This window comes from Anastrepha obliqua, chromosome 2 (assembly GCF_027943255.1).
Source record: "Anastrepha obliqua isolate idAnaObli1 chromosome 2, idAnaObli1_1.0, whole genome shotgun sequence".
NCBI classification, from domain to species: Eukaryota; Metazoa; Arthropoda; class Insecta; order Diptera; family Tephritidae; genus Anastrepha; species Anastrepha obliqua.
The window spans coordinates 86,997,369-87,020,982 of NC_072893.1; the positions used below are offsets into that span (position 1 = coordinate 86,997,369).

The window sequence follows — 23,614 nt, forward strand, 5'->3', positions numbered from 1 at the left end:
TTTAATAGTCTCTTCTAATTAAAATAAGATGCTTATAATTATGGAAAATATTTTTTTTAATTGGTTTAATAATTCATCCAATTCCTTTTAGCTTTACTTTTTTTTATCATCTGATCACATTATCGGTGATTGCGATTATTGTTCTTCTTCTTCTTGATTGGTGCAATAACCGTTTAAGCGATTTTGGCCGAGTTTAACAAAGCGCGCCAGTCGTTTCATTCTCATGCTAACCAGCGCCAACACACTAAGTAAAGCCACTTCATTTTTCCAACGCAGATGGGGCCTTCCTCTTCATCTGCTCCCGCCAGCTGGTATCGCATCTAATACTTTCAGAGCGGAGCGTTTGTATCCATTCGGACCCAGCCGACGAAGCCGTTGCTTATTTGCTGCACTATGTCTATGCCGAGATTAAACGAAGGATAACTCTTGCCAAAACGTGTTACTTCGGGAGTGTTACTCAGTAGGCAATTCAGAAGTAGAGCCCTCTCTCGAAAAACGAAAACAACGGTATACAAAACCTAATCATCCCCGTCCTTGTATATGGCGCAGAAGCTCGGACGATGACGACAAGTGATGAGAGAGCACTGGAAGCGTTCGAGAGAAAAATTTTCCGAAAAAGCGTTGGTCCTCTTCGCGTAAGCGAGAATAGACATAGTGAAACGTATTAAAATACAGCGGCTGCGCTGACTTGGCCATGTCTCGAGGACGACGAAAGTGCTCCGGCACGGCAGTCCTTCGAGAGGTAACCCACTAATGGACGACGAGGAAGAGAAGGACCCAATCTCCGTTAGGGAGATCAAGTGAGGCCTAACCTGGCAACACTCGGCGCCAGCAAACAGTGAACCGATCTAGATGGCGCAATGTTTTAGATTCGGACAAAACCGACTTATGGTTCTAGTGCTACCTAAGTAAGTAAGCATGACTATGGCGTCGTAAAACTCATACAGGTCATTGTTCCATCGCCTACGCTACTCGCCGTCGCCAACGTGTGATTATTGTTGGTTTTGGAGATCATTCGTGTGTGACATTTCCCCATTTTATTAATATTTTTTTCCAAGTTTTTTCTTCATCTTCTTCTCCTTTGAGCAGTCAAATCTCTCTCACAACTGCAATGTTGCCTGCAGCACCTCTACTTATGTAGAGGTAGTAGGCCTCTTCAAATAAGCCTGCGAATCTAAGTAAGCCTTGAAGCTCAAACCCTGTGAGACATTCCAGCTTCTCATATTGTAAAGCTCCTAAGCATTCCATTCGGATTCTAACTAATGCAGGGCAAGGACGTAGATGGTTTTCTAGAGTGTCCCTCTCTTCCAGTTAATTACAAAACCTGCAGTTATCGTTGTTTGCGATTCCTGTGTTGTAAACATGCGCCGCCTGCCAGTACACCTACGATAGTTCTGCTCTCCTTTTTAGACAGGGCTAGCACGAATCTCTCTGTGCGTACATAATTTTCGGGGTTTTGCAAGTGGGCCTAAAAAAGCACAAAATTTATTGCGAAGGCCAAAGGCTTGCCAACACTGCACGACTACACTAATGTGACGTCACGAACTCATTGATGGGCGCAATATTGTGTCTATCATTCTTTCCTTCTGTTGACAGAACCTTATTATTTAAAAAAAATTAATATTATATTTGTATGTATTTGTTCAATGCAAGTTACTATATATTTTATTTATATAAACTATGAAAATTTATTTCAATTTAATTGAATTAAATAATTAATAAAATTAAATACTATGAATATTTGTATTTTTTTAAGGTCAATGAGTAATTGTTTTAATTTGCATTTATACTTCTTGGTCATTATTTATTTCCATAATCTTATTTGCATATATATTTATTTTAATTATTAATTTAATATAATTTTAGATTTGGGTGTAGATAGTTAACAGATAAATACCGTGACTAGCTGTAAACAAATATGAAGTTAATCGCAGGGTGCGTCATTTAGATCGTCAGTGTTTAGCATTGAATAACTCAAACATTTGTCGCCGATTTTTGACATAAATATGAGTAAGATTTCAAACCGGTTTCGAATACAATGTCGAACAAATGACCATCTCATTTAGATAACCAAATGTCAGCTATTTTTCGACTATTGACCACCGTTACGGCTGTTGTAGCAACTATTTTGGCTCGTATGTTAGCTTTGAGTTCGTCAATGATTTTTGGCTTGCTGGTATAAAATTTACTTTTTAAATACCACAGAGAAACGTATGGTAGCTTTAAATGCGAAGAACGTGAAGGCCGTCCGATTCAATATTTCTCGACACAACGTGTCCCGAGAACTTAATTTCATTGTTTACAATGAAAGCGCTACAGTTTCAGTGCCTTCATTTGGTGTGTTGTGACTTCTAGCTAGAATGGTATTGAATATCGTTTCAGAATGTTGCACATATCGCACCCTAAATACAAAAGGGTCACAACTCAAAATTTTCCACACTCAAGCTTGACTTGTTTACAGTAGCACAGAAAACAAACTATGTGACATATCACGCTGAAATTTGCCATGTAAGCTTATAACAGTCCTACCAAAAAACAAAAAATTTATTTTTGCCATATGTCATCCGCGGACCGTTTTATTGATAACGTCTCGTTCATATTTGAGCAGAAGGGACATTTTGAGTTGTGACCCTTTTGTATTTAGGGTGCGATATGTCCAGCTCGGTTCAAAAATGTTAGAGATGGCGGCACAAAATTAATCACCCTATCGGAGGAGTTATAATTTTTGCAAATGCAAACGTTATACGCCAATCATATTAGACTCTTGTGAACTAGACACCCGCAATATACAAACAGACAAACAATGGCTCGCGTTAAAGTCAAATAAAGATTTTCATTATTCAACATCATTATTTTTTATTTAGTAAAAATGTTATTCAAAAATAAAATTGATTATTGTTGGGAGTTTGACCTAACTGATCTTCCATTTTATAGAGTGCGTCGTTGTTTTACCTATAGTTTCATGCCGCCTCTGAACTTGAGATCGATTTTTATGAGGAACTTTTTCGTGAGAGAAATACACTCTGAGGTTTGCCTTCGCTAGCCGAGAGGCGATCGCTATTAGAAAAAAAAGTATATTTCGAACCAGGATCTTACCGGATGCTAGTCATGCACAAGCTATTCGGCTACGTTGGCATAGTTATTGAAGATTAAAACTACCAAGATTTAGTTGACGAACCCTGTGCATATGCTAGTATAAAAGTGAATATGTACACATAAACGAGCAAATAAATACAATAATTAAATAAATACTAGGTTGTTCAATAAGTTTTGCGGTTCGATAAGATAGGGCATTGCTACTGACCTAAATTTTTTTATGTTGCTTACAAACCATTTAGTATCGGCGTGTCGCAGTATTTTCTTCAATGGAAAAATTAAGTGACTGTATTCTTACAATCCTTGAAGACAATCCACGTCAAGAACGTCCAAAAACAGCAACGACACCAGACTAGAAAAAATACAGGATGCCGTATTGGAAAATTGTCGTTGACTGAAAGAGATTTAGTAGAAGCCCTAGGCATCTCATTGGGCAGTGTAAGTTATATTTTGGCTGAAGTATTGAGTTTCAGAAAGCTGGGTGCACAATGGATGCCGCATTCGCTAATAATAACAAAAACACATTCGAATGCGTCTTTCTCGGCAACATTTAGAGCATTTTATTTATTTATTTATTAAACCAATGAATATAATAGATTCTCATAGGCTAAGTAGACATATTTTATGGTTAATAGGCAATAAAAAAAAGAAAGTACAATTAAACTATTTATAATAAATATCCAAAGATTTTAATAGGTGATCTTTTGAAAATGAAAATCTATCTCAACAAATTTGGAGATTTTATTAAACTCAATTAAGGTTCTAGAAATATGTAGGAGCATTCTAAGCATAAAGGGACTTGAAAGACCAGCATAGAAGAGCTCCGACCTACGCAGAGCTCTGCCCGGAATATTAAAGAAAACCCTCTCAAGAAGCATCAGTCAGTCAACAGCCCCATGGATTAAGTGGAAAATGAAAGATAAAGATAGGATTATTCTCCTGCTTTGCAATGATTTCAGGTTGATCAATAAGCATCGCGCTTCATATGTAGGGATAGGATCCGAAAAGCGTAAACTACGCAAAGCGAAATGTAAGAATACTTTCAGGATTCGTTCAATTCCAGCAGCATGGCACGAATAATACGGAGACCAAATGAAAGATGCATACTCCAGTTTGGAACGGACAAACGCCGTATACAAAAGCTTCAGTATATAAGGGTCGGAGAACGGAGAAATCGGAGCTATAACGCCTAACAAAAGCAAGCATGGCAGAAGATTTGGCAATAATTAAATTTATATGACTAGTAAAAGTAAGCTTCCAATCAAATATTACACCCTAGTCTTTAATTTCACTTACACGTGACAGGGGTGTTCTCGATATGTGATAAGAGGAGTCAATAACAGTAGCACGCTTCGAAACGGTAATTTGGAAGCACTTATTTATGTTGAGCGATAGACGATTAATGGTACACCAGTTGCTGAAATTATCTAAATCAATTTGCATCAATTCAGAGTCGAGGGAACCAGTAATCGTCGAATAAATCTTAACGTCGTCTGCACAAAGCAGGAATTTTGCTGATGAGAAGCAAGAGTGAATATCGTTGGTAAACAGAACAAAAACAGAACAAGCTGAAGGAAAAAATTCGTGAAATAGGCCCAGTTTGCAAAAGAAAAAAATCTTGTTCATCTTGAATCCATTAATCAAAGTTCGAATCGTTGGAACATTCACCGTATTCACCAGATTTGGCCATTAGCGACTTCCATCTGGTTCTAGAGCTAAAAACATTCATACGTGGAAAGCGTTTTTCATCAAATGATGAGGTCACAACAGCTGTGAAAGTGTATTGATGTTAAGGAATGCCATACTGAATAATAAAGTGCATTTCAAACAATAAAATTTTGTCTTATCGAGCCGCAAAACTTATTGGGATGCTTAAGAACATTATTAATGTAAGGGTAATTTCCGATTAATTTGCTTACATGACTTCATGTCCAAAATTTATATGTTTTTAAAATCATGATTTTTAAAGATTATTTAAAAAATGTTTGCTAAAAAATATTATGTCCCTAAGTAGATCTAGGATGACTTTCCCGGTAACACTGTATACATATGTATATATAATATTATTGTAGCATAGTAGTATCCATACTGCGATCTTTTATAGCACAACAGTAAGCCCTTGATAAGTAAACTGTAAAACAACCCACGGTAATTATTTTCGGGCACTTTTCTTCTATAAAATAAATATTATTAAGTTATTTCTCTCTGAATTTATATTTTTAAATTCTCCTTAGTGTGAAACCAATTGTCGATATCGTGAATATCTTTGTCACCGACGATCGCATGTTTAACGCTGTCATCGATTTACCGGTAAAGGCGAATTTCATAAATGCTGTGACGGCAGTGGTCACGGGCGGGCATTTCGATCAGATACGTCGTAAGTACATGTGCACAATTATCTATTCGGGAGTATTGTGCTTAGAATAACTGTATACAAGCTTATTTATGCTTATTTAGACTTAATACAGTAATTTGCGATAATTAAAAAAGTCTTAAAATAAAGACCTAATTAAGTGGTAATTATCAATTATATAATATGAAACTAATTCACATGCAATTTTATTTGTTACTCTTTACAGAAAGTGTCAGCAATGTTATCGATCTAGTGCCACAAGTAGAGGAATTTCTAAATGGCACCTTCGATATAAGGCGGCTATTTTCAGGTACATAAAAATATATATTTATATACATTTGTAATATACATATATGTATGTATCATTGAACTTTGTCAAGAATGAAATTTAGTTACCAAAAACAAAAGGAATTTGTAGAAAATAAAAGTTGAGCTCTTTAGTTCAAACTAACAGTGTAGTTGTCTCTAGCAGGCGGTATCAAATTGGGTTTCGCTAAATTTCTTATACCTAACTTTGGCCTCTCATATTAGTTACGCTTTCGCTCAGAGTTAGAAGTCAATACTGATCATCTAAATGCCATATTTGAAACCGATTATTCAAAGAAATACTGATACTAAAGGGTGAACAATTTAGACGTATCGGATTTTAAATTGAAACAAAAGAATGAAAATTCAAGTTGAGTGGACAACTTTATCATTTTTGTAAATCCATTGTTTCACGGCCTGTATGGCAAGCAGTGCCGTCTTGTTGGAACTAAATATTGCAGAGATCAAGGGCTTGAATTTGCGACATCAAAAAGTCGTTTATCATGTTACAATGGCGCCAGCCTCGCCTTTGAAGAAATATGGGCCGATGACTCTTCTAGCCCATAGGCAGCATCAAACGGTTGTTTTCAATGGATGTAATGACTGTTCTTGAATGGCTTCAGGTTACTCTTACTCTGTTAGGGCGAAGTCTTCTCTGCCGCACGCAGTAGCGCCTTCCATAGCCATAGCCTTCGTGTGCATTAGTTTTTCTTTTTGTTTCGCCCGAAAAATTTTAATTCAAATAATAGAGTAACGAATTTTGTGAAATTCCATATGCAACTTGGAAACGTCTACTGAAACTGGATTCCCGAAGGTCAAACTATTTAGTCAGCTTTACAACTTTATTATCTTGCTGAACTACGTGAAAGAATAAGGACTAAGCAACACAAATTGTAAGAGGACAAGTAATAGGTTTTACTCAGGGTAATGCATTGACACAGTTTTTGTCAATATGTTCTAGCCAAGTACAGCCCCCCCGGGTTAGACCACCCCCCTTTTTCGCCGGATCTTGCGTTGTGCGACTTCTTCTTATTTCATAAGATGAAATCAGCATTTAATGGAGCAATGGAAGTTTTGCCTGGAGGGTTAGGAAAGACTGCATATTGATTTCACATCTATTGAGTAAGCGTCCGGCACTCGAAGTGTAACCAATTTCATACCGTTGCTTGTTAGTTGGCTAAATGATAGTCCAGAGTATTATTTACAAGTGCGTGGTAGCATTTTGCCGAGAGTAAAACGCGAAAAAAGAAAATCAGTACTGGATTTCAAACGTAATAGAGTAATTGCATTATATTTGACTGGAAAATCACAACCAGCGATTGTTCGTGAACTCGAGCACCTTAAAGTAAATAAAGTTTTCGTTTATCGCATCATTACTCGTTACAATGATACTGGTAGCATCGCGAAACGTCCTGGAGGTGATCATCAAAAGACAGCAACGTCTCATGAAATGGTTCAAAAAGTGAAGAAGCGACTTGAGCGAAATCACCAACGAAGTGCCAATCAAATGACGAAAGAATTGAAAATATCTGACCGTAGCATCCGCCCCATACTGAAAAATGATCGCAAAGTCAAGCCTTACAAGATCCAAAAAGCGCATGATCTCACACCAACAAGTCAGACTTGAGAGAACGAAGGAGTTGCTTCGCTTGGCCGAAGCGGTCAATTTCCGAACATTGTGTTTTCTGACGAGAAAATTTTTTAAATTGAGCAATTCGTAAACTCCCAAAACGATAGGGCTTATTTGACTGACCGTTCATACAAGAATTTGAGTCATCGATTGGCCACCAGGAGGCAGCACCCTCAGGAGGCAGCATCTCCAATCGTTATCATCGAGCCTGGCGTGAAGGTAAATGCGAAATATTATCGGTAAGGTATTCTGGAGTTTGCTTTGAAGCCGTGGGCAGACAAACATTTCGCTGGCAGACCATGGGCGTTTCAATAGAACTCGGCACCATCTCACAAAGCTCGAGTAAACCAAGAATGGCTGAAAAACAACGTTCCGAATTTCATAACGTCAACACCATGGCTCTCAAATTCACCAGATGCGAATCCGATGGATTATTCTCTTTGGGCCATTTTGGAGAGCAAGGTCCGAACTAAAAGATTCACCAGTCTCGAGGCGCTGAATACAGCTATTGTCTGCGAGTGGGCCAACATATCTGCAAGTCACATTCGGGAAGCTTGCGATTTGTTTCTGGACTGTCTCAAGGCCATAGCCAAGGCAAAAGTTGGTCATATCGAGCAAAAGTAAATTCAGTCTTAATTGTGTATTATTTTCACACATCTTTTACTTTAAATTGAATAAAAGTAATTTTCCAAACTAAATTTATGACCTTTTTTATTGGTTACACTTCGAGTGCCGGACGCTGTAGAATACAGGTAGGAAATGACAATCTTCACAATACTTCAGAGCAAAATATATTTACAATTTAAATATAAATTGAGCGCCAAAATAACAACCTTATTGTGCCCAAGGGTATTCTACCTTTACTTATATGTAATAGCATAAAGGAATCGAGATGGATATAGAAATATGTATACCAAAATGCTCATCTGTATTTTCGTGCGCACGATATCTCATGCAAAAATTAATATATAATTCAATGAAAGATAGTGTACATACAATTTTGTGTTCAAGGTAGTTTGGTATTGAAAATAAGCGAAATCGGATAATAACCACGCCCATATAACGGTAATTTTCAAAAACAAAAAACATGATATCTCTGTAATGAACCCAAGATAAGAAATACGATGCAAGTAAAATTTTGAAAAATGGGCGATATCACGCCCAGTTTTGGGTAAATACGTATATCTCGACAACGACTTCATAAAATTTGCCCAAAGTTGCTACATCTATTGCTCACACTATACTATATGCCCACATATTATGTGTTAAAACTAAATTTCTGTCTGCCCATTTGACGTCACAAGCTATAACTCTTATTGTTTGTGCACAATCTTACTAAAATGTGCGCTGGAAAAAAGTTCGGCTCAGACCGCATTTATTAGAAAACGACTGAGTTTCGGTTTTGGCTACGAAAGTTCTTTCGGTTTACGGTTCTTTTGGGATTTACATGCTAGAGAGATGCTTTTTTTATAAAAATACTGGATTTTCTTTAAGTTTCTGCTGGTTTTACTCAGCTCCTTGAAAATTTTAGATTCGGCTTAGGTCCGGCTTCAGCCAGATTTTGTACGAAGTTGGGTTCGACCTTCAAAATCGATGTTCCGTCGTTATCTAGAATTTAGCCTTATTCACTTGTGATACATAGTTTTTATTTCATTTATATGAACAAATAGATTTAGGAAAGAGGTGGAGTTCACAATTAGTTCAAGTAACGGAGCGGCTACTGTATATTTCAATCATGCTATTTACTCTAATATGGTTTGTTTTATATTTTTGTTTGTTTTTAACTTGACGCAGATCGTAAAACTTTCGTAAAAGCTGGCTACTTAATGTGTGGTCATCCGTTCCCCAGCACTGATACTATACCGTTAGTGAATGACATCCTTTATGACACCGAGGATTTCAGCAAAGTTAATGACGACGAAATCAATATAATGCCTAGTAAGTTTATATAAACACATTTGCATGTATGTATGTATGTATGTGCACATATTTTGTGGATCATATCCTTATGGAATGAAATTCGGTTTTTCTTTGCAGCCAAATACTGCAAGCAATTATACTTGAACATTACTACTACAACGACAGGAAAGCTAACTTGGAATGTGGTTAAGCCATTGATACATGGAAAAATTCTTTACGCACCTGTTACGGAGGAGACTCATTCAATTATGATGCATGTAAGTTTGATACTAATATTAAAATTAAGTATATCTTAAAAATGTAAGAAAGAAAGAGAATTATCGGGTGAGGTTTACACGATCAGACGAACACTTCGGTTTCATAGTGTTTTGCGCCCTCTACTTATCTCAGTACCTCATCCAAGCCCAGTTCCCTTAGTAAACCTAAGATAGAGTTGCGTTGGGCTAAGCATATGCGCCTTTTTCCGGCCGCAAATGACTGATATATTTCATTCTTCGCGCTATATCACCAAATTCGAGAAGAAGGTTATCGGGGACTGGTCGCAGAACTCTCAGGAGCCAGTGGACTGTATAGCAATCCTGTGCAGATGGTTATGCAATCTCAAGTAATCTGTGAGAAAACCCGTGAGCATTCTCAGTTTGTCCTCAGAGAGGCTTATGAGTTACCAGAAAACTTCACCTGGCGTAGCTTCCTAATCTGGTGCCAGTTAGCTTTAGATTTTCACTTTTAAGCCTTGATGAGTGTGGTCCCATAGGGCTCGGGTCCTATTAATAACGACGCCGCATTTTCTCGAGTCAATGAATTCGCTACTTCGTTTCGAGTTATACCTTTGTGTACTGGAACATATATAATATTAGTCGGATGATATTATACATTCCCAGCAAATTCGATTTCTCGATGCACTCAAGGTCAATTAACGAGGATTTAACCTCAAAGAAGGTATTCGCTTGAATTGTTTTAATGCGGTAAACTATCGACTGATAGAACAAGTTTTCTCTAACAGAGATAGACCCATCTTCAGATACTTTGCTTCGTTTTTGACTAAAAATATAAAACGTTATGTCAAAAGAATTATTACATAATCACGTTTCGAAGTCATATCCGCCACTTGCCACCAATTTTCCCCATCTTTCGAGTAATGCACGAATCCCACACTGGAAGAACTATTTATTTTTTTAGGAGACACATGAAACGATACATTTTTTGACTTCTTCATAAGTCAGATTAGTCAGCCTTAAGCTTATCAACCAGAGCATGTGCCATTCGTCGAGAGGAATAATAGGCGGAAGTCCCAAAGTCTGGAGTGTACGGCGAGTGAGATAAGAGCACTTATCTCGGGGTTTTAAGTATGTCTTCACACCTTACTTTGCTGGAAGACCACTTAGTCGTGTCTATCTTATGCTGTGATCATTTTACCTTAACTGCTCGACCCAAGCGCATTAATTGTGATGGCTCCAATCGTTTTTATTAATTCATAATATATCAAACTGGACTAGTCTCACCAAATACGGAGCAATTCAATGCCGGTCTTCGACATGAAGATTGCCCCTCTTGAAGCATTTATACCACTCCCTAATTAGAGTCTCACCTAAATATTTAAGAGTATTCGAGGAGTCTCGTTTGGACGGAGGTTGGCCCGAATGAAAACCATTGCATTGATTTTTAGACCAATTCCTTAAATAGCTAATGTAAACGTAGCCGTTAATTAAATATTGGTTTTTAGCCGATACGAAGTTTGCTATTTATTTTTCTGACCTTAATCTGACGTGGATTATCAAGACAAGAGTGCATTGATGAACTGAAATCATTATATGGCGATTCTTTAGTACCGTAAAAAGCTAAAACAATGGATTTTCGCGTGGTTACTGTTCGCTCACCGACAAATCTCGTCAAGGTCGTTCAAAATCAGTTATTGTGCCAGTCTAGACCAACGACTTTGCATAGCCGCATAGAAAATAATACATAAGAGTCAGATTTCCTACCTGTAAATGAGATAAACATTCACTCCGACAGCCAAGTGGCATGCAGAGCCTTGGGCTCGCTGATTGTGCGTTCGAAATTAGTCCGGGAATGCCTGACCTCTCTCTCTATTGCATCGGAATACTTCGAAATTAGGCTCATTTGAGTTTCCGGTCACATTAGCATAAAGAGAAACTGCTGGGCCGATGAGCTGGCTAGACAGAAGACGCTGGCGACGGCTTCATCGCAACATTAGAGGATTGGAGTTCTCTTGAAACCCTGTGGCCTGCTACTGGAAAGATGGGCCTCCCATTAACTTAGCGAGCACTGGGCTACTGCGTAAACGCGCTAAATCGCTAGATCTTTGTGGCACGGGTAGATGGGGGACGCTCCAGAGAACTTCTAAGACTAACAAAGCTATCGAATTTGGTAGGTATTCTTAGCGGATATTGTCCGTTAGGTGTCAATGCGGTGAGGCTTGGAATTGCTTCAATATCCTTTCTGCAGAAGCTGTATGGAGAACGAGGTGAAATCATTTCAGCACCTTCTTCTCAACTGCCCTGCTTTCGTCGAGCAAAAGTTTAGACATCTGGGCTCTCACATTTTCGCTACAGCGGCGGATATTGCGAGTTTAAATATCACACATCTGATGAAATTCATCAGTAGTCTGAAGCGGTTAATACAAACGTAAACCACCACTGTTGGTCGCCATCCTCTAGTCCAAGCCCCTTCTTCCTTTTTCTTTCAGCTGTCTGGTTCCTCCTTCTCCCCCAGTATGATGTCACAACGGACAACTTCCATATTTTTCTCCAAGTGGGCTCCTGCAAGATTCCATAATCGAGGCGAACAATTCATTTTTTTACTTGTCACTTGGCATATTAATACAGTTATATGTATATCCAGAATCCATATGAGTAAACCTCTTTTTCAAAACTTCTCGATTTAGAATTTTTGAAACAGATTCTGAAATTTGAAACAGCTTTCGTTAGTCATACAGTCTGAAAATGACACATTTCCAACCAACCGATCTTCCCCAGTATCCTTCCTTGGAACCTTGGATTGAGAGGCGTAATTCTCAAGCCAAAATACGGAAGTATAAGTTAAAATGGGGCGGGCGATCGCTTTCAGTGGAATCTGTCATTCCAAATGCTTTCAATTTTAGCCGGATTTAAGATCGATGCATCTAAGTATCTAAGTGCTACAAGGTGCACCTTATCTGGGTGCCAGGCCACAGAAACATTGCAGGAAATTGTAAGGCGGATGAACTTGCAAGAACCGGTACAACGCTCGGTCTCGAACCGGATAAGGCGCTGATACCCATGCCCATAGCCACTTGTAAATTACTTATAGACAGGGAAACCATCAAAAAGGTAAATACAATCTGGCAAAACCTCACAACATGCGAACTAAGCAGACAGACATGGCCGAACTGGAACAGCGGTCGATCGAAGATCTTGCTACGATTCAACAGAGAATCTATAAGAAAAATGATAGGTGTTTTAACTGGTCATTGCTTAATAGGCAGCCACGCTAGAAGGTTAGGACTCCCTTACTTCGATTTCTGTAGAAGCTGTCTTAATACAGAAGAAGAGGAAACAGTCAGACACCTTTTATGTGAGTGTGAAAGCCTAGCTATGAGAAGGCTGCGCACTCTCGATACAGCATTTCTAACCGATGTAGCGGACATAGCCCATCTAAAACTAACGAAGCTCTGCTCGTTTATTAAAGCAACCGGATGGTTTGAAAAGGAACACGTAGAGTAAGGATAAGCTCCAGTGGTATCACAATGGACCTGCCGAAGGTCTAAGTGTGTCTTGCGACAACCACCCTACCTACCTACCAAGATCGATGCACCTGAAAGTTTGGAATGCATGATTTCATAAGTTGGACAAGCACGTACCATTTAATGTTATACAAATTGTTGCTACTCGTTAGTTTTCATCGACATAACTTTATGTCTTCATTCCATTTATTTCCTTTACCCTAAAGTACAAATATTTAATCTTTTGGAAAATCAATTAGTGGCATCATTACTTTGAATGTATTCGAATTAGATTTACTTCTCATTTCATTACTTCCCTTTCAGGCAAACACAACATTCGAGGAGTTGAATCGCTTGAAGCGGCTGTCAGGTGCAGTCGCTGATATAGTCACTAAGTTACGCGAAGATGAACAATTTCAGAAGAGTTTTGATAGCCTCCTCAAGTTGGCCACATCGCCAACGGTACGCGCTTACATCGGCGAGGATATTAATATCGATCAAATTGTCGGCATTGTTAATCGTATACGCACCGATCCGCTTGTCTATGACATTGTTATGACGGTGAAAAATATCTTAGAATGCTTCTCGGTAGATCGCTTCATCCCTCTGGCATCAGCAAAAGCTTTACAGCTTACTGCATATGAATTAAATGAGAAACGCCTGTTCTTTGCTGCGGCATATTTTAATAAAACCGATAATGAAGTATCTTACAAGTTACATATGGACACTGAAAACACGCAACCGACTTTTGAGAATAAGAACCGGTTCTGGTTTCCAGGACCATCACGGAGCATGATACGCGACATGAAATATCATCGTGGCTTTGTACAGATAAAGAATGCCATCGATATGGGTATCATTAAACATCAGAAGTTATTGCATAAGAATGTGAGTGAAGAAACTGTTTTCGAGTTGGCCACGAGAAGTCCAGTTTCAATTGAAATCGAAACGGGGAGTGGATTTGGTGAAGATGAAGACGAAGACGATGATGAATGGTTGACGCCGTCAACAGAGGAATCTGTGGGCTTTATGCACCATCAAAATGAAACGAAAAGTTTCAACTCGATGGAAACGATAGTCAAGTTGGACGATCAAAAAGTGCACACACGTAAGAGGCGCCAAGCTTTGCTAGATTTGCTTAATATGTTCGGCGGTAGCAACACAGATGCATTGAGCAAATATGGCGTAGATGGATTGCAGATGTATACGAAACAATTTCCATATCCCGCATACACGCACGATGAGTGAGTAATCCTTTGTTCGCATAATACTTTGTAACTGAGATGAAATTCATCAAAATTGGCAATTATTACAGCATGAAAATAGGTATATACTTGGCGCAGGCTATACAAGTCGCCTTCTTTTTGGGTTTGGTAGCGGAAATCGCCAGTTGTGTGCGTCACCTTATTTGGATGCGTGAAAGTCGAAATACTATGGTAATACGGAATTGCATAAGATTTTTGTGCGGTATATTTAACATTATTTGAATTTATAGATTATGCGTTCTATGGGTCTCAAGCCATGCTCTGAGCTTACATCCTGGATTTTGGTAACATTCGTTGAGCTGCTTATCATTTTTTTGGGTGTAACATTCATACTTTACATTGGCGGATTGCTGATGTATGCCTCATTCGTCTTTGTTATGTTTTTCCTGTTGGTTTTCGGTGCTTGTTTGATTTCTTTCTGGTGAGTATATACGTAACATTTGCTTTCGTCATAGACAGATTCTGAAGCCTAATAAATTTTATTTAACAAACTGTCTGCGTAATATATCTAGTACAAGTACGATGGGGTTCAATTAGTACCCGTGCTAGAAATGAAGACACCATTTAAACAATTTTTGATTTTTTTTTTTCAACATAGTCACCTATTAAAAATATATACTTCTCCCAACACTCCGGCCATTTTTTTTTAAATTGGATTTGGCAATGCCTTACTAGTTTGAACTAATTTTTTCCCCCGCGAGCCATTTGTTTATATTAGGTAACAAGAAAAAGTCGCAGGGAGCCAGATCGGCTGAATCGGCAGTAATTCATAACGCAATTCATGCAGTTTGGCGGCCGCAACTCTAGATGAATGTGCTGGTGTGTTATAGTGGAGAAACAGCATCTTCGTTTTTGCCAGAAATGGCCGTGTCTTCTTCATTTTTTTGTGAAAGTGGTCCAATAACTCACTGGACAATAGGATCGTTCTTCATTTACCCAAAAAACCCGGCCAATGGGACTGTCTTCGCCTTCTTTCGAGCAGATGCAACGGAGAAAATCCATTGTTTTGATTGTTGCTTAGTTTCTGGTGCGTGATGATGAATCCAGGTTTCATCAACGGTGACAAACACTGCTTCGAAGTCAACAGCCGTATCCTCTTGTTGTTGCTTGTGAGCAATCGCGGCATTCATTAATGTAAAACGTTAATTATATTTGCGGTCGACACACCTATGGCTTCTGTTACTTTACGCACTTTCGTTCGACGATCAGCGAGAATCATGTCGTGGACTTTTTGAATGATTTCATTGATAACCATATCTCCCGGGCGTCCTGGTCGCTCCTTATCAAAAACGAATGTTCGCCCATGTTTAAATTCGTAGAAGCAATATCTAACTGTGGTTATAGGTGGCGAAGCGTCTCCATAGACAGCATCCAACTTTGCTTTTTTTTCATCCAAAAACAAAAAGCGATTTACTGAACGGCACTGATCTTTTTCGTCCGTCTGAAATTTGTTTTGTCGTCCTTTGACAGATGGCAGCACACGATTCTAACACCACCTTTCCTCAAGAACGCCCTCTGTCATCAAACATGAATACTTTATAAAACCGAATATACATAATTTTGTATTTGCTCGTATGTAGGTATATACATAAATCCAATGAGCCGTTCTTTTAGGACTTTAATAAAGGCGGATGGCTTAACACTGGGATGTAGCACTTGTACAGTGGCCTATTGACAGACCATGCGAAATGTGCTGGTTGTTGTTGGTGTTAAGGCATAGAATTGGCACAGAATGAATTGACAATCCTTATCTTAATTTCATTTCGGCTCGTTCTGGTAACGTAGAATCACTTCTCGCGGAACGCGAAATGAAGCGGTGAATTGTTCAACACTTTGTCATTCCCCAATTCAGGAACTCGTTTATCTAGCCAATGGCTATATGGATTTTGTTGCCAAAGCGAGAGGAGTCGCACTCGAAAGAAGATGCTTCTTACTAAACAACTGGCGATTGCCGGCTTCTTTTATAGCAGCGCAAGTCTCGTTATTTAATAGGCGCATCTTGTATTGCAAATTATTATAATTTAGTCTATGGGCAACCTTTCAATGAGATCCTATTTTGATTAGTTGGCTCATTTATTTCTATATTTAAGTCAATAGTAGACTTAAACAGAGATCTTTGCCTCGCAAAATTAAGATCAAGGCTTCTAGAAAGCCGATTGATGTCTTCAATTCCTTTTGCAAGACGGGTAAAATTGAGGTAATTAGATCTGAGACTTTAATATAAAATGGATTATAAGAGCCAAGTACTCTATTAGGTACATTGAAACTGAATTGACCGAGTAGATCTGAATAGCCATTGATAAGCATGCATCTAGCAGTAGGGTGGCAAAGTACTATCAAAGTGAAGGGGTTGGAGAGCAAAACGTACAAATTTGCGTTGACCTCTTTCAATTTTAAGAGAATGTGAGGAATACATCGAATTCCGGATGTCGATGCATACTTCAACTTCGTACGGGCATTAAATAAGATTTTTCTAGTGTATAGGTCTTCAAAATCAATAACATAGCATCGCAAAAAGCTAAGTTAGCATATGCTTTCGGAATATACATATATATATAATTGGCGCGTACACCCTTTTTGGGTGTTTGGCCGAGCTTCTCCTCCTATTTGTGGCGTGCGTCTTGATGTTGCTCCGCAAATGGAGGGATCTACAGTTTCAAGCCGACTCCGAACGGCAGATATTTTTATGAGGATTTTTTTCATGACAAAAATACACTCGGATATTTGCCATTGCCTGCCGAGGGGCGATCGCTATTAGAAACATGTTTTTCTTAATTTAGGAATAATAGAGTTAATATGGATAATGAACGTAAAAGGCGAGTCATGAATTCCATTGCCTGAGACCAGAGTTACATAATAAATTGAGGAAAGAGGATTCATGCCACTGGAAAGCGTCATGGCACTAGTCACACATCTTACTAGTATTAAGATATAGTTTGTTTTTTCAGAGCCTTATCATTCAGAACATTCAAATCTTCCTGTAATAGCAATATATCCGATTAACAGGAGACTCTGCAAAAAATTCCAAATCGTCTGCACATAATAAATATTTAGAATACTCGAAACAACGACCAATGTCATTAATGAAAAGATTAAATAAGATAGTACCAAGAATGCTACCTTGTGCTACTCCAGAAGTTGATACAAATGTACGAGATTTAGTATTCCCAATTTCAACAAACGAGATTCTATTTGACAAGTACCATTTAAGCCATCATAGTAATACCGAGTGGAAGCCTAGATTTCCAGGCTTCCATAGAACAAAATACTCCGAGACAGTGCGAAATGCTTTCGAAAAATCGGTGTATATGGTATCAACTTGAGATCCACTCTTAAGCTCAGAGGTACAAAACGGAGAAAAAAAAAATAGATTTATAACAGTAGATCATACACTAACAAACCCATGCTGACAAGGATCAATTATTTATTTTATAGCTTTATGCTAATATGTCCTTGACCACTTTCTCAAAAAGTTTAGAACAGGTTGATAATTCAAATATAGGCTTGTGGTTTTTAGTTCATTCTTATTACCAGTTTTGAAGATTGACAAGATTTTTCTGAATATCTCGATTTTATCGTTATCGATCTGTTACATTTATATGCAGAATATATAACCAGAATATGGATTGAATTTTATTATTATCGCTGCATCTCGCAAAGGGCTTATGAAATGGTTAAATTGTACGCATTCTACAAGGATGATGACTATGCCACCGTATCTTATCAAGCTCTCTCAATAAGAGCGATTCCACGAGTCACCGATCCATAGGGCTCAATCTGTCCAAAGGTGTTTAACCGTGGCAAACTGTTGTGAGCTATACAGCTCAAATAAATAAATACATAAAGATACTCAGAAAGGTGACAGAAGCTGAGGTATCATTCTTGCTATCCTTGGTTCATCCACCTGCGATAAGCTAATCAATATGGATTACCTAAATAGCCCTATTTTAACAGCACCTAGCGGGTAATTTTTATTGCTAAAGTATTTAGTAGTTATTCTCTATGGTGCGATGTCAACCACACCATCGAAAGCATTGTACATATGCGACATTAAACTTCCTGCCGGTAGATCTGCAGGCAAAATATGATATATCGTGCGTAGTGCGGCCATAAGGCTGAACACTTTAAGTAAATGGTCAAATAAGAGCTACGGTCACGGGAAAATCCTGGCTGGCACTTCGGAGTTTCCCGGATTGGTGGGCTATGCACTCCTAGCCTCAAGGGAAGAGTGGGAACAGGACGATGTAAGACAGGGCGAGTCTATCCATGCATACACAGATGCCTCAAAGCTTGAGGGAAGGGTGGGCGGAGGTGTATACTCCGAGCATCTGGGGATCTCCTTCAGTTTTCGCCTTTCCGACTACTGAAGTGTCTTTCAGGCTGAACTGATGGCAATAATGAAAACCACGGCACTGGTCCAGTGTGAGCCAGTCGGCGATAAAATCCCTCACAAAACAGTCGACAAACGCCAAGGTAGCCATGAAATGCCGCACATCTCTTAATGAGATGGCTGAGTCATTTCGTTTGAGGATAATATGGGTTCCTGGCCATCGCGACATTGAGAGTAACTGCGGAGCCGATAAACTAGCGAGATTCGGCACCAAGTACACAGACAATGGCATAGGCACACCCTTACAAACATGTAAGCTACTTATTTTTGAAGAAATCGTAAGGAAAGCAAACAAAAGATGGCGTTATGAAGCCACCAGCAAAATCGCCCGTCAACTGTGGCCGACTCTCAATGCTAAACGCACAGAATCTCTGCTAAGCCAAAATAAACACAGTCTTAGCACACTTATTACAGTCATAACGGGACATTGTCTAATAGGTAGGCACGCCCAAAGTATGGGTGACATGACTTCTGTAGAAGTGTTCTTGATGATGACGAGGAAGAGAAAATCCTGCCCCTTCTGTGTCATTGTCCTGCTCTATCCAGACGGAGATTTGCTATTCTAGGCGGACAATTTTCTAACGAATTGGAAGATCTCAGTTCTGCAGAAAGAGGAGGTGTTCTAAAATTTCTGAAAAGCACACACTTGTTTTAGGAAAGCTATCCACACAGCTTCACAATGGGCTATGAGCCTGAGTGTGTCCCACAGGACAACCGCTTCAACGTAACCCAGTTATTCTCAATTATCATATACGAGTATAAGTATATACATTGATAAGTAAATCCTAAATAATGTCATTAAAACTCCAATTAGTACGAGTTTGTTTAAGAAGTTGCGTTTTCACTTTCAGCTATATGTGCTCAACATTCTTTACGTCGGCCACAATTGGTGCTGTTGCTACGGCGTTACTCTTTTTTATCTCTTACTGTCCTTACATCATTGTTTTGCTCTTCGATTCACATCTCAACTCATTTGAGAATTTCTGCATCAATATATCGTTTACTACTGCCTTTTCACACGCTTGGAGTCATATTATGCGCATGGAATTGCAAGAAATCGGCCTAAGTTTTGCGCAAGTCTTTGAAGAAGGTTGGAGTGGTGAATTTGGTTTTGCTTTCTTTATGATAATTGTGGATGCGATAATCTATGCGCTTATCGCTTATTTGGTGCGGCATTTCTTGGATGGTAAGCTTTCACATTTCGAACCAAAGGAAGTGTGCACATTGTAATCTATATTTCTTGACCACAGATGAGTACCGTTTTATTGAAGTGCAAAGAGAGGACTTGGATTCCAGTGTGGGTGCAACAATGACTAATGTGAGCAAATTGTATGATGAGCAAATAGCAGTTAGTGATGTGAATTTATCTCTACCGAGAGATAAAATCACCTGTTTACTGGGCCGCAACGGCGCTGGAAAGAGTACAATAATGTGAGTGGAACAACTTATACCCATAACATTTAAGATCGCCATTTTATAACTTTTACTTGGTTCTTTCATGTAGCAAAATGCTCACCGGTCAGGTGGTGCAATCAACTGGTCGAGTTATACTCTCTCAAGCCATGACAAGCAACGATGAGTTCGATAAAGTTGGCGTCTGCTCTCAAGACAATATTTTGATACCAAATCTGACAGCGCGTGAACACTTGGAATTATATGCATCGATTAAGTTAAAGCACAATTACAATTCAGAAGTAGATAAGACGCTGAAAAGTTTGAAGTTTGGAAAATATGAGAATTATCAAGCGTCGCAACTGTCAGGCGGATACCAGCGCAGGCTTTGTGTGGCCTTGGCCTTCATTGGTAAATTGATGGACGCAGAAACGCTGCAAAGATTCTTGTTTTCAATTCTAGTTTTTCGGTTTTATTTACAGGTTCTCCAAATGTTGTTATTCTGGACGAGCCATGTAATGGTGTTGACTCCAAGGCGCGCAAAGATATATGGGAACTTATTCAACGTCTGAGAATGGGACGTGCTGTTGTATTCGCTACCCACTTCCTGGACGAAGCCGAATTTCTGAGCGATGTGGTAGTGATTATGAAGAATGTAGGTATAATTTAGTTTTAATAGCCATATATGCATATAAACCCATACTGGATCTTTCCTGCAGGGTAAAATAATTGCGAAACACAGTCCCGATACCCTCCAAGAATACTGTACCTCCGGCTATGAAGTGCTGTTCCATTGCAAAGATACTCAAACTATAACCGAAATTGGTGCTGCCGGTAACGAAATGCTGGTCAACTTTAGGGAACCGGACTGGTTAGAAAGCGGTGACATTCGATTACGAGTGCTCTATGATCAGGATGGATCTAACAGATCCGTTAATTTCCTGAATTTCCTACAGAATTTGCAGGCGCGTGGTCTTATTTCTGATTTACGCGTCGAAAGTCGTAATTTAGAACAAATCTTCGCGGAGTTACATGAAGACCGCGTGAACGGATGTGAAACCTTTAAAACAAAGATGGACTGGAAACCAGTAGATTTGAAAAATTCGAATGCTGCTAACATTGTGGATGGTGGCTCCTTGACTTTTACGGCTGCTGTGCGAAATTTGCTTTGGAAACGTCTCATACATTTCAGTCGCAATTACCGCATATTGTTGTGCGTCATTGTGTTGCCTGCAGTATTTGAATTATTCGCAATGTGGTTTGTTACGTATCGTTTGGAGGATGATTACGACACAACGATAAGTTTCACTCGCGAGTTATATCCAAAAACAACGCAAATGTTCAGTATGGAGTTGAATAAAACGCTGACAAATGGCGCTTATGCAGGCTTGAAAGAGCAATGCTCAGCTGAGAGTCCGTGTCGAGAGTTTCGAAATTCTAGCGAAGCTTTCTATTGGATTTTACAGTCAATGGATGACTATCATGAGAAACGTTATGGCGGATACTCCTTCAACGATACAAATGCCATTGTTTGGTACAACAATAAAGGTTATCACGCAATGATGGCTTGGCTTAACGATTTGAATACGAAATTGTTGCAAGTTGAGTTGGGTGACAATAATTTTAGCATCACAACCTTTAATGAACCTTGGAAGCTTGGTGCGGCGGAGCTAAGTACAACTTCAGTGTAAGTTTAGGCTAATAACACAATCCAACAATTTTACAAAAGTTTTACTCAACACGAACAAACGATTATAATTAGCAAAGAGGATGTCTACCAGACTAACTTTGCCGATTGCAATAGTAGTCCAGAGGGTTAGAGTGTTTCTCACGGGGGTCAATGTTCTATAATTTTGACCAAAAATGCAACTAATTTATAGAAAATAAAATGCTTGAAACGATTTTCGATAAAGTTTCTGTCCTCAAAATTTTACAGTAGAATTTAATGAGTAGATTTTAACTGCGCTCTTAAAACAGCCATAATGAAAGGCCATTGAAAATGCAATTAGAGGATTAAAATATTTCCCGAAAGATTTAAGCAGATATTTTCACAAGGGGCCGCTGAAGATGAAAATCTCGTACAGGTTAAGACAAGTGCTTAAGAAAGCTTAGTTCAAGCTAATGTTTACACATTTTGCATAGATAGATACAATGCCAACATTTACGCTTACAAGCATTAGGACGGATCGATTTGTATGGAACAAAATTTTTTGAGCTGAGGGAGAATTTAAATTTTCTACATCATTTCTATATTTAGATATGGAGTATACTCTACTTCATCCCTTCCACGGCTTTCTTTTGAATAATTTTGACATTGCATTATTGACAGAACGATTAGGGTAACATCTATAGCAATCCATGCCTGTCTGCTCACACAAAATTTAGTAAAAATTGAGATATCTCAATGAAACTTGCCCTCGAGCATGTGTGAAATTGTGAATCTTCAATGTGATGGTATTTTTCAAAAAGAAAAAATGATATATTTCAGTAACTAGTGATAAAAAATTGATCCTAGGTTAACGTTGAAGAAAGTAATATAATTATTGACAGATTTTGAACCATTAAAGCCTACCAAACTTGGTTTGCGCATTACATATGATTTCCCTAAGCAGGTTTTTGAGAGCTACTGAAATCTTCCATTAACAACTTGGTGATATGGACAAGAAGGAATTGCCCTCCAATCCCGAATTAGTGTTATTCACGAAAAGAAGTAAGGCAAAAAAATAAATTTGAAAACTTCATCATGAAACTTAAAGCTATCGAAAGAGTCAATATTTGTAGAAGATATTCCCGGCTTTAAGTCTTCTCTGGAAAAACACCGAGTGTGATTGAAGCAGACTGGAAGTTATGACAATATATAACACATTAAATGTATGTACCTACAAGTATCCGGCGGTTGAAAGACCCTTCTCATCTGTAACGCGTTGGTTGCTAAACCTGTATTGTTTGGCATAAAAGAGAAACCTCTCCACGTTTCATCTATAAACATAAGTAGTAATGTTAAAAATGCTCTGCAGCAAAGAACACCCTCAGACTTCGGGACACCCCCGTCTTCAATAGGTCATCGAAGTTCACTGCCCTGATAGAAGTGACTAAAAATTTAATACCGTTCTAAGCGATGACGAAATTTCAGTTGGATAAAAAATGAGCGTCGTCTTCTCACATCAACTGTCTTATATATATTATAATATATATTACTTTAAGCCAAGATGTAGGCAATTTACATAGTTACCCGCTATGTAACTTGATTACCCTTGGACCGGTAATGTCCAATTCGGCATGTGTTCTACAATCTCTTTTTTAGAACGACGCCACTTTCTACTTAAAAAGAATACAAGGGCTCCCAGCATACAAACCCCGATTGGCTTTCTATTTGCGCAAGTTAGGGAGAAAGCTATATCTGCTACTAGTAGTAGGATGACTTATCTGGACACTTGCAATTCACGTTCATTTTCGCCAGCACTCGATGAACAAAGAATACGAAACTTACTGAGACTTCTCACGGGAATACGAATTGAACTATTGCCCATGTGGCCGCAAG

The 23,614-nt window shown here is 38.7% G+C and overlaps 1 protein-coding gene across 3 annotated transcripts in view; it reads left to right on the forward strand.

The window, feature by feature from the left end:
• LOC129239646 (ATP-binding cassette sub-family A member 13) overlaps positions 1 to 23,614 on the forward strand; it is a 103,026-nt gene that overhangs the window by 74,469 nt on the left and 4,943 nt on the right. For all 3 annotated transcript variants that reach the window (XM_054875309.1, XM_054875308.1, XM_054875311.1), the window contains exons 4-15: positions 5,331 to 5,473; positions 5,676 to 5,759; positions 9,180 to 9,323; positions 9,423 to 9,562; positions 13,351 to 14,270; positions 14,342 to 14,462; positions 14,522 to 14,712; positions 19,533 to 19,867; positions 19,932 to 20,112; positions 20,186 to 20,484; positions 20,556 to 20,728; positions 20,793 to 21,760. In XM_054875309.1, the coding sequence (XP_054731284.1) occupies positions 5,331 to 5,473; positions 5,676 to 5,759; positions 9,180 to 9,323; positions 9,423 to 9,562; positions 13,351 to 14,270; positions 14,342 to 14,462; positions 14,522 to 14,712; positions 19,533 to 19,867; positions 19,932 to 20,112; positions 20,186 to 20,484; positions 20,556 to 20,728; positions 20,793 to 21,760 (3,699 nt within the window). The remainder of the gene's footprint in view (positions 1 to 5,330; positions 5,474 to 5,675; positions 5,760 to 9,179; positions 9,324 to 9,422; positions 9,563 to 13,350; positions 14,271 to 14,341; positions 14,463 to 14,521; positions 14,713 to 19,532; positions 19,868 to 19,931; positions 20,113 to 20,185; positions 20,485 to 20,555; positions 20,729 to 20,792; positions 21,761 to 23,614) is intronic.